Source organism: Rhinatrema bivittatum, chromosome 9, assembly GCF_901001135.1.
Source record: "Rhinatrema bivittatum chromosome 9, aRhiBiv1.1, whole genome shotgun sequence".
Classification (NCBI taxonomy): Eukaryota; Metazoa; Chordata; class Amphibia; order Gymnophiona; family Rhinatrematidae; genus Rhinatrema; species Rhinatrema bivittatum.
The window spans coordinates 56,824,457-56,840,810 of NC_042623.1; the positions used below are offsets into that span (position 1 = coordinate 56,824,457).

Below are 16,354 nucleotides of genomic sequence, written 5' to 3' on the forward strand. Positions count from 1 at the left end.
CGAGGAACTGAGTTGTGGAGATTAGTTGTGATAGGAGAGCATGGACTTGGGGACTGGGTGGATGGAGGGGAATACCGGAGACTTGGTGGTGGTGGTGGGGTGTGTGTGTGTGTGTGTTTGTGTGTGTATGTGTGTACTGGCCACTAAAAGGAAAAAGTTATAGGATTTAACGGTATATTTATTATTATTGGGAACTTTTCAAAGGTGGGAACTTTCAGGAGGTGTGAACCAAATTTTGCAATTCTGCCCTGTTTGGGCAGCTTCTCCACCTTCTTTTCTGTTGTCTTCTGCTGCCCGGAGGCCACTGACACCTTCCCTTCGCAGCAGGAGCCATGCTGCTGTAAGCAATGGCTGGAGCCGCGTTACTTCTTTCTAAACGGCCTGGAAGTCACTGGCATTTCCTCTTGTGGCTGGGAGTCACACTGCTACATCCCCATGCAGCCCGGAAGCCACCAACATTACCTTTTCCCCTCCGGGTGGAAGGGCCTGAAGCCCCGGGCTTTCCTGTGGTAAGGAGCCATCCTTCCTCCACTTCCTAAGGCTGGGAAAGCTGCCTTCCAGCGTCGGGCCTGCTCTTCCTGCTGCACTCAGCATTGCAGCATGGACGCTGTCCAGGGTCCTGCCCCTTCCTTCTACGGGGTGAGGCCGACTCTCTCTGCAGCATTTAAAGGAACAGCGAGGGAGGAGGCCCAGCTCTGATGTCATCGATGGATCCGCCTCTTCTGCAGTATAAAAAGGCCCAGCTTTCCTTCTAGCCTTGCCTTCGCAAGGAGCCAGTCCTCCTTAGGACTTCTTGTCATCTGCTTCTCAAGGCACTTTGTTATATGTAGGATCCTGTGTCTTCGTGATGTCCTCACGCTACGTCTTCGTCTTCATATTCTCAAGGTCTCCAGATGTCTCGTTTTGATGTCTTCTTTATCAGGTACATCTTCGACCTCACAGCGCAAGTCTCCAAAAGGTTCCAGTGCCTCATTTTAACCTGCGTCATAGAGGCATCCCCTCAAACTTTCAACTTTGCCTGGATCCTTGGAGTCTGCACCCTGCCTCCACTTCACAAATGAACGCTATGTTGCGGTCTCCACCGCTTCCCCTCTGTCTGCTCTGCTTAGTGCTCACCTCCAGTGCTGGAAACGCCGCTCCCGCGGTCCCGCTGGGCCTTCAGGGCGTCCGCCATTGTCAGATCATCGCTCTGCTGCCACGCGCATTATGGACTCATGGCCACCGGAAGTCTGGCCCCGCCTGGGTTAACGACGCCACGCCCCAAGCCTGATTTAACTGGCGTTCGCCAGCCTACTCATTGCCTTGCAACGAGGGTCGCTACTGTTAGTAGTTCTTAGTTGCACTTCGTCTGTTCTACGTTCCAGTTGACCTCTGCTTGTTCCTGACTCCGCTTCTGCCTGCCGCCTGCCATTGACCTCTGCTTGTTCCTGACTCCGCTTCTGCCTGCCGCCTGCCACTGACCTCAGCGTGTGCCCGACTTCTCTTCTGCCTGCCGCCTGCCACTGACCTCAGCGTGTGCCCGTCTCCGCTTCTGCCTGCTGCCAGCCTCCGACCCTGCCTGTTCCTGATTCTGCTTCTACTGGCTGCCTGCCTGTCTGGGGTTCGTCTCCGTTCCTACTCACCATCCGTTCCAGCTCTGTGACCCGCTACAGACTCCAGTCCTGCGTCCAGCTTGCTACAGTCTACAATACGCTACCGACTCTGCTCCGGGTCTTTCGGCTCCGCTTCACTGCATCTACAGCCCCCGGACCTGCTTCCAGACTGTTTCTACTCACTGCAAGCTAGAGACTCTATCTGGACTTCTACTGCCCTGCTCTCGCCGGGCCTTTCAGCTCACTGTACACGGGACTCTGTGGTTTACTCCTTGCCCAGGCCTGCTTTCTATAGAGACTGTTACTGTGCTCCTAAGTTCCAAGGTTCTAGGACCCTACGGGCTCCTCCTGGGGGGTTTCTGGTTCCCGGGTGAAGACCTTACCCTGTGGCTCCACCTCCCGACCTACTCTGCCTTCAGGGTAGTTCGGCTCAAGGGTTCACACCTGGACTGCAGCTACCCAGACTGCAACAGTTTGAAAGGCCATGGACTCAGCGGAGTCTCCCAGTCTGCAGGCTATCCCTGGGATGGCACAGCGCCTTCAACAGCAGCAACATTGTATTGATACTCTCGCTGCCACTGTGGACCAACTGGTCTCCCGCCTAGAGGTTTCTACTCGTCAAGGGCTTTCTGTACCAGTCCCTGTTTCCAATACACAGTTGCCAGCTCCCAGCAGGTATGCTGGGGACAGTAAAACCTGCCGTGGGTTTCTGAACCAGTGTCAAGTACGGTTCACCCTGCTACCTTCCCAGTTCCCCACTGAAGCGGCTAAAGTGGCCTATATTTTTTCCTTATTGGATGGCAAGGCGCTTGAATGGGCTTCACCATTGTGGGAACGCTCCGATCCAATGCTACAGGAATTCCTTCTTCAGTTTTGACTAGCCTTCGATGATCCTGCACACCAGTCCACGGCGGCTTCAGAACTCCTGCACCTCAGGCAGGGCTCGCGTCCGGTAGCTGAGTACATTATCAATTTTCGAACCCTGGCCATGGAACTGGGTTGGCAGGATGACTGCTTAAAAGGGATCTTTTTTGAAGGCTTGGCTGATCGGATTAAAGATGAACTGGCAGGACGGGAGATTCCTGAGGAGTTGAACGACCTAATGAACATTGCAAGCAAGGTTGACCGCCGTCTTCAGCAGCAAGACAGAGAACTTCGACCGGCTAATAGGAGCCAGCAGCGCCTGCCTGTCTCCTCCAGGTCTCCTCTGCAAAGGACTTCCCCTGCTGCCAGTCCTGCTTCTGAACCTATGCAGCTGGGCAGATCACCACTTACTTCGGAAGAGAGGAGCCGTCGGCGCTCCTTAGGCCTCTGCCTATATTGTGGAGGAAAAGGACATTTCCTGTCATCTTGCACTGAGCGTCCGGGAAATGCCCGTGCCTAGGTTATACCGAGGAGCTACACCAAGGCGCTACCAGATCCGCTCCTCTCTGCACTCTGCCTGTAACCCTCAAATACCCCGGCGGGGAGTTCCAGATTCGGGCCTTTGTCGATTCTGGGGCCGAGGGGAACTTTATCGTGGCCAAGCTGGTGACACAGCTGGGCCTGCCTACGGAACCGAGGAATCCTCCTCTACGCATCTCTTCGATCCGAGGGACCTTGCTGCCTGGAGTTATCTCTCGCTCCACAAGGCCTGTGACCTTGCAGACAGGCCTATTTCATTCTGAGGAAATTTCCTTACTCGTCCTGGAACGAGCCGTACATCCACTGGTGCTGGGACTTCCGTGGCTTCGACAGCACTCTCCCGTCATTAGATGGGATGACTTCCAGCTTGTTAGCTGGGGTCCTGCCTGCTTTGACCGATGTTTACACCTTCCTCGTCCTCTCAACTCTCTGCATCTGTTCCTCGCATCTCCTGCCTGAGGCCTACCAAAGTTTCCAAGATGTTTTCTCCAAAGAGATGGCGGATATCCTTCCGGAACACAGACCGTTTGACTGTCCCATTGATCTGGTTCCCGGTACTACCCCGCCTCGTGGCCGTGTATATCCTCTCTCATTGCCAGAGACTAAGGCAGTGTCTCAGTACATCTCCGAGAACTTAGCCAAGGGGTTTATTCGCCCATCCCGGTCACCGGCGGGTGCTGGATTCTTTTTTGTAGGCAAAAAGGATGGTTCACTACGACCGTGTATTGACTACCGCGGTCTCAACGCCATCACCAAGCGGAACCGCTATCCACTCCCGCTCATCCCGGAACTACTGGATCGTCTCCAAGGGGCTCGCATCTTTACTAAGTTGGACCTTAGAGAGGCCTATAACGTCGTCCGTATCCATCCCAGGGATGAATGGCAGACGGCATTCAACATGCGTGATGGGCATTACGAGTATCTCATGATGCCCTTTGGGCTTTGTAATGCCCCCGCCATCTTCCAGCACCTCATGAACGAGGTGCTTCGAGAGATGCTCCATTCCCACGTAATAGTCTACTTGGATGATGTCCTCATCTATTCCAAAGATATAGACTCTCACCGCCAGCATGTTTGCCAGGTTCTTCGGGCCCTCCGGGCTAATCATCTATATGCCAAGCTCGAGAAATGCGTCTTTGAAGCCGAGTCTCTATCTTTCCTGGGATACATTATCTCAGCAGCTGGCTTTCGTATGGATCCAGAGAATGTAGCCGCCATCACGAAATGGCCCCAGCCAACGGGTCTCAAAGCCCTCCAGCGCTTCCTGGGCTTTGCGAACTTTTATAGACATTGTATTCCACGTTACTCTCACCGTGTGTCTCCTCTTACAGCCTTGACCCGCAAAGGAGCAGATGTTAAACACTGGCCGGATGCTGCAGTGGCAGCTTTCTCTGATCTCAAGGAGGCCTTCCTCTCTGACGTTTGTCTCCGACACCCGGACCCTTCATGACCATTCATCGTGGAGGTTGATGCCTCCAGTATCGCTGTGGGGACAGTCCTCAGCCAGCACTCTGACGCTGGACAACTGCTTCCTTGCTCATACTTCTCCCGGAAGTTTTCAGCCGCTGAATGTAATTACTCCATTGGAGATAAAGAGTTGCTGGCGATAAAACTCGCCTTCGAGGAGTGGAGACAGTGGCTCGAAGGCTCCTTACACACCACCACTGTTTACACGGATCATAAAAATTTAGAATTTCTGACCCAGGCTCAACGACTGAACCCCCGCCAAGCCCGCTAGGCCTTGTTCTTCAGCTGATTTGACTTTGTTGTTCAGTACCGTCCTGCTGCTAAGAATATCCGGGCCGATGCCCTGTCTCGCACCTCCTGTGCTGAGGAAGACATTGAGCCGCCGCAATTCATCTTGGATCCCGCTAAGGTTCATCTCTCAGCAATGACCATCCTCTCGCAAGATAGAACGGTGCTCTCGCGCTGGGACCGCTTGACCGCATTGCGTTGGGCCCACGACTCCTTGATCGGAGGACACGTTGGCCGGGAGAGGACCCTGGAGCTTGTTAACCGGTATTACTGGTGGCCCAACATCCGGCGTGATGTCGCCACTTATGTAGCTTCTTGCCCAACCTGTGCTCACCAGAAACCCAATCCTGGCTCTCCATACGGTCTCTTGCACCCGCTTCCGGTTCCCACCGAACCATGGACCCATATAGCTACAGACTTCATAGTTGACCTGCCTCCATCCAAGGGACATACGGTTGTCTGGGTCACAGTTGACCGTTTCTCAAAAATGATTCATCTTGTTCCTCTGCCTAAGCTTCCCTCTGCACCTGAGTTAGCTCACCTGTTCACCCAGCATGTGTTCAGGATCCACGGCCTCCCTCAGGATATCGTCTCAGACAGAGGTTCACAGTTTGTGGCCCGCTACTGGAGAGCCCTCTGTAAATGCTTTCGGGTAAAGCTAAGTTTCTCCACTGCCTACCATCCTCAGAGCAATGGACAGACCGAGAGGATGAACAGGACCCTAAAGGCATACCTCCGGGCCTTCATTAATGAGAGGCAAGACAATTGGCCCGAGCTCTTGCCCTGGGCCGAATTCGCATATAACAACCAAGTCCATGCTGCTACGGGCAAGTCTCCCTTCCACCTGGTATATGGTAAACCGTTACGACCCCCACTCCCGCTAGAGGCTCCCAGTGCCTCACCTACGGTACAAGTAACGGCCCAACAACTCCAAGCTTTGTGGCACATGACACAAAAACAACTTCTCCGTGCGGCCGCAAGGGCCAAGCAGATGGCCGACCATCATCGTCGACCAGCCCCCATATTCCAGCCTGGGGATAGAGTGTGGCTAAGTACGAAGAACCTGCACCTTCGACTTCCCTCTCGAAGATTTGCCCCGAAGTTCTGTGGTCCGTTTCGAGTTGCGGAACGTGTGGGCCTGATATCCTATCGGCTTCGGCTACCCTCTTCCTTCCGAGTACACAACGTGTTTCACGCCTCACTGCTCAAACTGGTAGTTCTCTCCCGGTATCATCGTACGCCTCCGGATCCTGCGGTCACAACCATTGACGATGATCCTACATATCAAGTACGAGACGTCTTGGATATTCGATTTCACAACCGCAGATGGGAGTATCAACTGGCCTGGGAGGGCTGTGGTGACGAGGATAACACCTGGGAGCCCAGCTGTAATATTCTGGATAAGGATCTCCTGCACCAATTCCACCGAGACCATCCTGAAAAGCCGGGTCTGCTCAAAAGGGGCCGTAAAGGGGGGGGAAGGGGACTGTTGCGGTCTCCACCGCTTCCCCTCTGTCTGCTCTGCTTAGTGCTCACCTACAGTGCTGGAAACGCCGCTCCCGCGGTCCCGCTGGGCCTTCAGGGCGTCCGCCATTGCCAGATCATCGCTCTGCTGCCACGCGCATTATGGACGCATGGCCACCGGAAGTCTGGCCCCGCCTGGGTTAACGACGCCATGCCCCAAGCCTGATTTAACCGGCGTTCGCCAGCCTACTCATTGCCTTGCAACGAGGGTCGCTACTGTTAGTAGTTCTTAGTTGCACTTCGTCTGTTCTACGTTCCAGTTGACCTCTGCTTGTTCCTGACTCCGCTTCTGCCTGCCACCTGCCACTGACCTCAGTGTGTGCCCGACTTCTCTTCTGCCTGCCGCCTGCCACTGACCTCAGCGTGTGCCCGTCTCTGCTTCTGCCTGCTGCCAGCCTCCGACCCTGCCTGTTCCTGATTCTGCTTCTACTGGCTGCCTGCCTGTCTGGGGTTCGTCTCCGTTCCTACTCACCATCCGTTCCAGCTCTGTGACCCGCTACAGACTCCAGTCCTGCGTCCAGCTTGCTACAGTCTACAATACGCTACCGACTCTGCTCCGGGTCTTTTGGCTCCGCTTCACTGCATCTACAGCCCCCGGACCTGCTTCCAGACTGTTTCTACTCACTGCAAGCTAGAGACTCTATCTGGACTTCTACCGCCCTGCTCTCGCCGGGCCTTTCAGCTCACTGTACACGGGACTCTGTGGTTTACTCCTTGCCCAGGCCTGCTTTCTATAGAGACTGTTACTGTGCTCCTAAGTCCCAAGGTTCTAGGACCCTACGGGCTCCTCCTGGGGGGTTCCTGGTTCCCAGGTGAAGACCTTTGCCTGTGGCTCCGCCTCCCGACCTACTCTGCCTTCAGGGTAGTTCGGCTCAAGGGTTCACACCTGGACTGCAGCTACCCAGACTGCAACACGCTATTATCCGATCCAGCGTGGCCCTGCCTGGCCTTTATCAGCTGTGCAGGGTGCATCTTGGAACAGGCTTCGTCGGAGTCTTCACTTCTATCTTCTCTGTGTGGGGAACCACCAGCGTGGTCCGTGACCTGTCTTCATTGGCTGAGTATATGGGCACCTGATGTGCAGTACCGACTCAGCTCTGCCAACTTGTAAGCTGCCAACTTGTAGGCTGGTCATGGACCACTAGCGTGGTCCATGACCAGCCTACCCGGCTGTGTAGGGCACGCCATCTGCGTGGTCCGAGACCAGTCCGGCTAGATTGTGTAAGGCATGTGATGTCCAGTACCGACCAAGCCCTTTTCAAGAAACTCACGTCCTTCTACATTTTCTTCATATACGTGACCAGAGTTCTTATTCACTCCACGTATCTGGATTGCATTCTTCATGTGTCGAAGTCATTGGTCTCCATCTTTAGCCCATGCTGGGGCACTTCTCACCTGCCTCGGTGCTTGCTGGAGCTCCTTTGCGGCTGTATCGGGACGCAGGGGCACACGTATACCAACAGAGATGGGATCGCTCCCATAACACTAAAGGAGTGATGGATAGCAGTTTCCTTCCCTCCAAAGGGGATGGGCTGGAAGAGTGTTATAAAAATACTTCTCAGGAGGCACAGAGGGGAGTTACAGAGAGAAGCAGGAGAGAAAAAATATAGAGTTGAGGAATTCCTAGATAAGAATTCCAAAGTGCTGAGAGTTGAGATTTACAATTGGAGAAGCTGAGAGAATTGAAGTTCAAGCCTACAAGGGAGCAGGACAGTGAGTCTGTGAATCCAGAGAGTGCTAAAGGAGCTGAGGAAGATTTCCTGCCTGAAGTAACTGAGGGCCAGCCAGAAGGATCAGGACTCTGAGAGAGATGAGGAAAGTAAATGTTTTATTGTATCTCAATGTCCAAAATAGTCCAATTTAGCCTATATAGTTTAGAGCAGCGGTTCTCAACCGGTGCGTCGCGACACCCCAGTGTGTCGCCAAGCACCAGCAGGGGTGTCGCGTGGCTCCCGGTCCCTCCCGCTGCTCTTTCTTCCCTGCTGCCGTTGCCGCCGGGCTATCAGCACGTTCAAGCCCAGCGGGAACGGCACCGGTGCAAAAAAAAAAAGCTGTGGCATCCGCGGCTGGCCTTTTCTTCTTCCCGCGCCTGCATTCCCCCCCCCCCCCCCCCGGGACCCGGAACAGGAAGTGATACTCGGTGCGCGGGAAGAAGAAAGGCCGTGCCGCGTGATAAACTAGCAGCAGCCGCTGCAGCATCGGCCCCCAAGCTATTGCAGCAGACGGTAATCGGGAAAGGAGAGAGCAGCATGAGCCTCCCGCGATCGATGGAATTCTTCCTTCTTGGCCTGCGGGGGCTGGAGGAGGAGCAGCAGCTACCGTTTGTGCTCGGGGGGAGAGGAAGTGAGTGACAGAAAGAGAGAGAAGCAGCCAGCCAGCCTGTGTGTAAGTGAGAAAATGTGTGTGATTGAGAGCCTGTGTGTAAGTGAGAGAATGTATTTGATCGAGAGTATGTGTGTGATTGAGAGAAACTGGTCAGAGAGCTGATGTGTGTGTATATGTGAGAGACAATGAAAGTGACTGCTCAAGGAGATGACTGATGTGTATGTGAGAGTGTGAGATAGTCAGGGATGTGTGTGTGAGAGAGAGAAAGCATGGGAGTGAGAAGCCTGATTATGTGAGAGAGAGCATGGGAGTGGGAAGCCTGTGTGTGTGCATGTATATGAGAGAGACTGGTTGGTAAGGTGACGGTGTGACTGGTGTGTATGTGAATGTGAGAGAGAATGTGATTCAGGGAATGAGAAGCCTGTGCACGTGGAGAGCGAGCATGGAAATGAGAGAGAGACTGGGTGTGTGTGTGTAACAGAGAAAGTGATTATGGGAATGAGAAGCCTGTGCATGTGAAGAGAGTGAGCATGGGAGTGAGAACCTGGGTGTGTGTGAGACACAGCATGGGAGGGAGAAGCCTGTGTATGTAAGACAGAACATGGAAGTGGGAAGCCTGTGTGTGTGTGTGTGTGTATGCATGAGAGAGATCAGGTGACGGGTGAGTGTGAGAGAGAGAGAGAAAAAGTGATTATGGGAATGAGAAGCCTGTGCAGGTGAAGAGTGGGCATGGGAGTGAGAAATCTGTGTGTGTGTGTGAGACACAGCATGGGAGTGAGAAGCCTGTATATCTGAAAGAGAACATGAGAGTGGGAAGCCTATGTGTGTGTGTATATGCATGAGAGAGAACAGGTGACTGGTGTGTGTTTGTGTGTATGTGAGAGAGAGAAAGAAAGTGATTATGGGTATAAGAAGCCTGTGCATGTGAAGAGTGAGCATGGGAGTGAGAAAGCTGGGAGTGTGTGAGATACAGCATGGGAGTGAGAAGCCTGTATATCTGAAAGAGAACATGGGAGTGGGAAGCCTGTGTGTGTGTATGCATGAGAGAGATCAGGTGACTGGTGTGTGTGTGTATGTGTGAGAGAAAGAAAGTGATTATGGGAATGAGAAGCCTGTGCATGTGGAGAGAACAAGCATGGGAGTGAGAGACTGGTGAGTGTATGTGAGAAAGAGAAAGTGATTATGAGAGTGAGAAGCCCATATATGTAAGTGGAACATGGGAGTGGGAAGCCTGTGTGTGTGTGTATGGCATGAGAGAAACTGTTCAGGAAGGTGACTGGTGTGTTTGTCAAAGACTGGGAGATGATTGGTGTGTGAGGGACAGAAACTGGTCGTGGGGGCATGACTGGTATGGTGTGTGTGTGAGAGACATGGGCCCTAAGGAAGAGGACCATAAGTATAGAGCTTAGCCACTACTGCTGCTTCTGGTGTGTGCTACAGCCTGCATGGAAGAGGAGTAGGAGAGCTGCTGGAGGGGGTAAGTAAAGGTGGCTTTTTAAGTTTATTTTTCTTGATTGCCTGCCATTTTAATTATTTAATATTATGTGATGTGTCTGCTTTTTTTGAAATATTTTATTGGTGTTTGGAGAATTTTTAATAGTTTTTATGAGTTTTTAATTGTTGGATGTTATTCTGTTCATAGTTGTTGTGAAACATTTATTCTGCTTATTAGTATAGTTTTACAATTATTTCTGTGTGGGGATCTATAGCTGCTTGCTAGTTCTGTTTTCCTAATAAGAGGTGTATTGGTTTATAGGGCCTGATTTAATATTTGTAGTGTTGCCTTTTCATAGATAGGGTTGCTCCTGTTTGAGTGTATTCCATAATACAGGTGTAACTGTGTGTGGATTAGTTTATGTGCATTACTACAGATCCTGGGAGTATGTTAGGTCGGTTCTGTGTCTGTTACAGAGATATTTTACTAGCATGTAAGTGTTTTATCAGTCTTATTTGTTGTGTTTTCTCAAGAGGACATGCATTGGTGGTAAACTGCTGTCTTTTCATAAGTAGGGCTATTGAGCCTGAAAGTAGAAGGAGTTTGAGTTGCTGTTACTGAGATGACACCAGAACCAGAATATCTTTTTTGTAGAGTGAGTTGAATGGGGAATGTCATAATTCTGCTTTACATCCATTATTGTGGATCAGGGGGGTTCCCGTGGATGCAAACTGTACATTTACATCTAGCCCTGTGACGTTCATGGGTCAGTGTGTCACGCATGTGAGAACCATCTGTCAGGTGTGTCCCGACAGAAAAAAAGGTTGAGAACCATTGGTTTAGAGGTCAGAATAGACAAAGGGTTTTTGAATGCACAAGTAGAAGCTACTATTTTAGATTATAATGAGAATAAAAGAAATGTAACACACTTGCTCAAGGCAGTATTGTTAGACTTTTTGACTCTATGAAGAAGATAAAAGATAATTATATTTGGTAGAAAATAAATATAATGATATGTGATTATTTTTATATCAGTAACAAAATGTGCAGTGCTTGTAGATAAGTATAATTAGAACTTAGGCCATGCTGACCTGTTGATTAATCAGGCTTAAGACATCTGTTACTTGAATAAAATGCAAAAGTGAAATTATGATTGGTCAAGTTAGATAACATGCTGACAATATACTTGCTTTATCATGCTGACCTTTTATCTAGAAACAAAATATATAAGACTGATTGTATGCGATGGTGTTACGCCCGTCGGTCACAACCACTCTTGCTCACCTCATGTCTCACGGCACTCACTGCTGTGGGAAGACTCACAGCCTCCAGCAGCCAGCATCAGCCTCTCCACTCTTGTTCCCGGGCCTCCCAGGATGGCCCGGATGCTGCCAACCGCCATCTTGGCTTTAGAACTCCTTAGGCGCGCGTGCACTCGGGCCAGATTTATCTACGTCATGGCGAGAACCTCGGGGGCATCCCCCTCGGATGACATCAATCTACTGGGACATTTAAGCCACCTGGCCCTCTTTGCCTATGACTTGGCAACGAGTTCCCTCTTGCTGAATTCACTTTGCTAAGGACGTCTGTCCTAGTTCTGGTTCCTGCTTCCTCGGCATGAGATGACTCGGGTACCCACTCCTCGGGGGCCCTCACCTCATCTCTGGCTATCCTCTCCTCGAAGGGCCCTGTGCTTAGGACTGCTACCTACCTTGTTCCCCAGGGCTTCCTCTGGAACCTACACTACTCTATGTGAGTACTCCGCTCTGCGGAACCTTGCTTTACCATCTACTGAGGACCTCCCTCATCGGTATACCCCGCTCTGCGGACCATTGCCGTACCATCTACGGAGGACCCCTCTTCGGTGTACCCCGCTTTGCGGATCATTGCCATACCATCTACTGAGGACCTCCCTCATCGGTGTACCCAGCTCTGCGAACCATTGCCATACCATCTACTGTAGAACCTTATCATGTTCCTGCTTCACAGACCACGGGGCACCTCTAGGTCTGTGCAACCTTTTACTACATTCCCTGTACCCCGGGAAATGCTGTACCACTTCTTGACAGAGACTCGAGGACTCCTGAGCTGCTTCTACATCAATTCCCTGCACTGACGTGTCCTGGCTCCAATCCCTGGGGCCATCCTCTCCAGCTCTCTGTTCTCTTTGTCTACACTCTCTCTCTCTCCAACCTCTGTTGTGCTACACATCTCACAGCTGAGACCTCGCCTCCCGAAGATGAGGCTCGCGGGACTCCTCCCTGTGGGCAGTGCCATCTCTCACCTCGGCCCAGGGACCCACACACGCACAAATCCTAACAAATGGATTTTGAGAATGGCCATTGAGAAAGCCTGTTTGAAGTGAGGTCTTCTCCAATCTAATATGTAATGTTACATTTGAAAATAAATAAGGAAGTGTAGTACTTGTTTATTCTAAAGTGTGGAAAGAATACCAGGGCATAGATAAAGATATCTGCAGAAGGGGTGACTATACTGCCTGGGGAAGTCCAGAATTTGAAGAAAGAGTAAAGATATCAAAGAACTGTGAATTGTATTTTCTTCAGAGGGTCTGGGGGGAATCTGGGAACCTGTTGGGTTTTTCACCAAGAGAACTTTGCCCAAAACCCTTGGGTTTAACAGCGTGAACTGGAGTGAATAAGAATCCTAAGTACTTAAACTGTTTTGGGGGACCTGTGAGTGAGTGGTTATTTTTGTTCTTGGATTGTATCTTGATCTTTGTTTCTGCCTCTCATCTCGATTGTGATTATATGTGGACTTTTACAATAAATTTTCCTTTTGCTTTGGAATACAGGTTCACACTGAGTGTGAACCTGTATTTTTCCTGGTTAAGTACAAGTCTTTCCTTGGGTCTCCCAGCTTTGGTTCATCCTCACTGGACTTAACTCTGGTGCAAATCTGTTCCAGGGCTGCAGAAGGATCACTGGCAACCCCTGCAGCTCCAGAAGATGACTGACATTGACATGGGATTATATTCCTTTATGTGCATTTGTGTCTGCTCAGAGCTGGGAAGGGGAAAGAAAGAGTCCCTGTAGAGCATGTGCTGGCTCTGGCCAGTGTTAAAAAGTTAGCAAACCTACCTAATCAACTGGTATATCACTTACTAATCAAACATTCTCCAGCCAGGAACACAGCCAGTCATTCAGCCATCCACACAAAACCCTATTCTATTATCTATGGTGAAATAAGCTTCTCCTGATCTCTAGTGAAGCAAAGAGAAAAGAGTAGCTCATTATTTATATTCCTCTTTTCAGGCACTTCAAAGTGGATTGCATTTAGGTATTTCTCTGACTCCAGAGGGTTCACAATCTAAGTTTATACCTGAGACAATAGAGAGGGGTTAGGACTTGCCTAAGGTCAGGAGGAGCAGTGGGATTTAAAGCCCTGGCTTCTCTGATTTGTAGCCTGCTGCTGTAACCACTAGGCTTCTCCTCCACTTTGGTTTTATTAATAGGTTTAAGTGCAAGAAATGAGGATACAGGAAGCACTTTTTATATCTCAACACATGGAACTATGAATCTGAAGAAATTAAATCTCCATGACATGAGATATGGCTAGTTGAGTGTATGTTCTATTTCTTATTTCCTGTTAGGTACTTTCTCAACATTCATTGTCTGCTACTAAGCTTCATCTCTTATATTGCCTCAGGATTGCCTTAAAAATAATGACACGTGCCTTTGTAAAAGAATTTAACTGCAGTAACTTCCTTAAAAGGATTTATAAATCTATATTACTTGAGACAGACTGCTCCTCCTGTAAACTGTCTTGGTCTAAGTTATTGAGAATGGAGGGACAATTCTGTTCACTTTAGATCAGCCAGACTGCAGTTTATGCTTCACCTTTAATTTAAATTTACCATCAAAGTACAATCTATAAGGCACTTAAAATACATCTCTCTCTCTCACACAGAGTCTAATGTACTAAACTGCAAGAACATGGGCCGTTACCACTTGTTAATTAATGCGTGATAATGGTCTAGATCAGTGGCTCTCAACCCTGTCCTGGGGACCCCACCAGCCAGTCGGGTTTTCAAGATATCCACAATGAATATGCATGAGAGAACTTTTGCATGCACTGCCTCCATAACATGCAAATTTTCTCTCATGCATATTCATTGTGGGGTCCCCAGGACAGGGTTGAGAACCACTGGTCTAGATTAATTGCATGTAAATAAGTTCAGAGGGTAAAGAGCACACATTAAATTTCTCCTGTTAACACAATTATTATAGAAAAAAACTTAACTATACCTCTCTGAGATATAATTAAGCTTCTTGCAATAAGGCTCTATATTGACAATTACACATTTTAATGCATTTTATTTTGCTATGCAAACATAGGCAATAAGTTGATTTCCATAAATATGCCATTATCTAATAGGCATAAGTGTTTCCCCGAGGTTTGCAATAGCTAAATAATGTGCTACAATGGCCAATAATGATGGCCAAGTTTTGCAAACGGATTAGCGCACATTTATTATTTTATATTTTTTACTACATTAATACTTTTGTCAACACTGGTGCTGTTCGTACATTGGCTTCATAAAAACAAGGTGAATTAGTTAAATACATTTTAGTAAATTACAAAATACTTAGGACCTCATTTTTTAAGGGCTTTCACATATGAATGAATTGGGACAGGGAAGGGCAAAAACCCTTGATAAAAACAAATTTCAAATTCTCACAGAGTTGTAAGGTACTTACTCTTGGTTGTTGACTTTGCAGTTGTTTTCATCTATTTTGATAACATTACCCTCTATATTGATGTCAGCTTTAAGGAATCCATTTTTTCTTTCGGTTTCTACTTTGATGTTTCCATCACACGACCGAAAAAAGTCCACTGAGGCTTCAGTATTACAGTAGACTGGATTACAATTACCATTTTGATATCCTCCTAAACTCCATGTGGCACATGAAAAGCCTTAAAAAAAAAAATTAAAAAGATGAATGGCTGCTATAATGATGTATACAAACCACTTAATGAATTAAGTTCGTTAACCTGCATGGAATAAATAATATTTAAAAAGTTACTCGATGACTTACTTGAAAAGGGACCACTAAAGCAAATACACTAGAGCGATACCTCCAAGCAGCAACTTTACTGTTATATATGTTGCTTTCTGTTTTGTTCTAGCTCTGATTTTAATGATTACCAGCTAAGATTGGAAAGTGATAATCTATCCATCTGTGAGGAGAAGCAGGAGCATGGTTTTGCGAACTATCCTATCAAAAATGGCCTTGAAGATTTTATAAATCATGAACAATACCACCAACATTTTGGTTCTGTATCAGAAAACCATCAGAATGAAAAATTGTAATTTTCTAACATATTTCAGCACATTAATGATCCTGTTAAGGAACAGCATAAACATAAAACATTGGCCAGCTCCATATCAACCAAATTAAATGACTGAAATTATTTGGCTGAGTAGAAACTCACTGATGGTTAAACCACCTGTCCGAAACCTGGGTAATTCTCATTTAATCCCTCAAATCAAGTACAGGACTTAGGTATATAGCTAGATGAGAACCTTACAATGAAAATGCACATCAGCAAATTAATCAAGAAAGGTTACACCAAATTCTATATTCTACATTAGTTGAAACCATCATTAACTTTTGAGGGCTTCCGCACTTGTTCTGCATGTCGGTCGCAGACGGCTGAGCCCTCTGTTGCTCACCTCTCTTCTCTCAGTTCCAGCGACTCTTGGGAAGATGGCTGCCTCTGCCTCTGAACGCGGATCTCCCTGGCATCCCTGGGATGGCGTGGGCAATTGCGTTCGCCATTTTGAGTCAGGAATCACATAGGGCACATGCGCGTGCGCAAGCCCTCCTCTTAAGCATGTCATGGTGGGAATCTCGGGGGCGACCCCTCCGCATGACGTCATCCACCTGCGTGTATGTAACCTCTCTTCACCTTCCTTCCTACGAGTTAGCAAGGATTCCCTTCCTGCTGTTTTTGCTTTGTTACAGACGCTCATTGTTCCTGAGTTCCCGCCTCGGACATCTTAAGTACCCGCTCCTCAGGGGCCTTGCCACATTCTGGTTCTCCGCTCCTCGGAGGACCCTCTCTACAATTGCCTGCACTTCCTCAGAGTGAGTACCATTGCTATCCAGCTTGTCTTTCTACTTCTCTTACCATCTACAGTGTGGATTCCCAGCATATCCCGCTCTGTGGACCACTACTAGATCTGCCTCTCTGGTCTAACATCTATTGTGTGGATTCTTGGCATACCTCTTTCTGCGGACCACTACCGGATCTCCCTTCTATGTTAACTCAGTGAGAGCGCCTCTCAGCGTCATCC

At 48.9% G+C, this 16,354-nt stretch overlaps 1 protein-coding gene across 4 annotated transcripts in view; it reads right to left on the bottom strand.

The window, feature by feature from the left end:
• LOC115098931 (mucin-19-like) overlaps positions 1-16,354 on the bottom strand; it is a 308,825-nt gene that overhangs the window by 152,982 nt on the left and 139,489 nt on the right. For all 4 annotated transcript variants that reach the window (XM_029616058.1, XM_029616060.1, XM_029616057.1 and 1 more), the window contains one exon: positions 14,754-14,970. In XM_029616058.1, the coding sequence (XP_029471918.1) occupies positions 14,754-14,970 (217 nt within the window). The remainder of the gene's footprint in view (positions 1-14,753; positions 14,971-16,354) is intronic.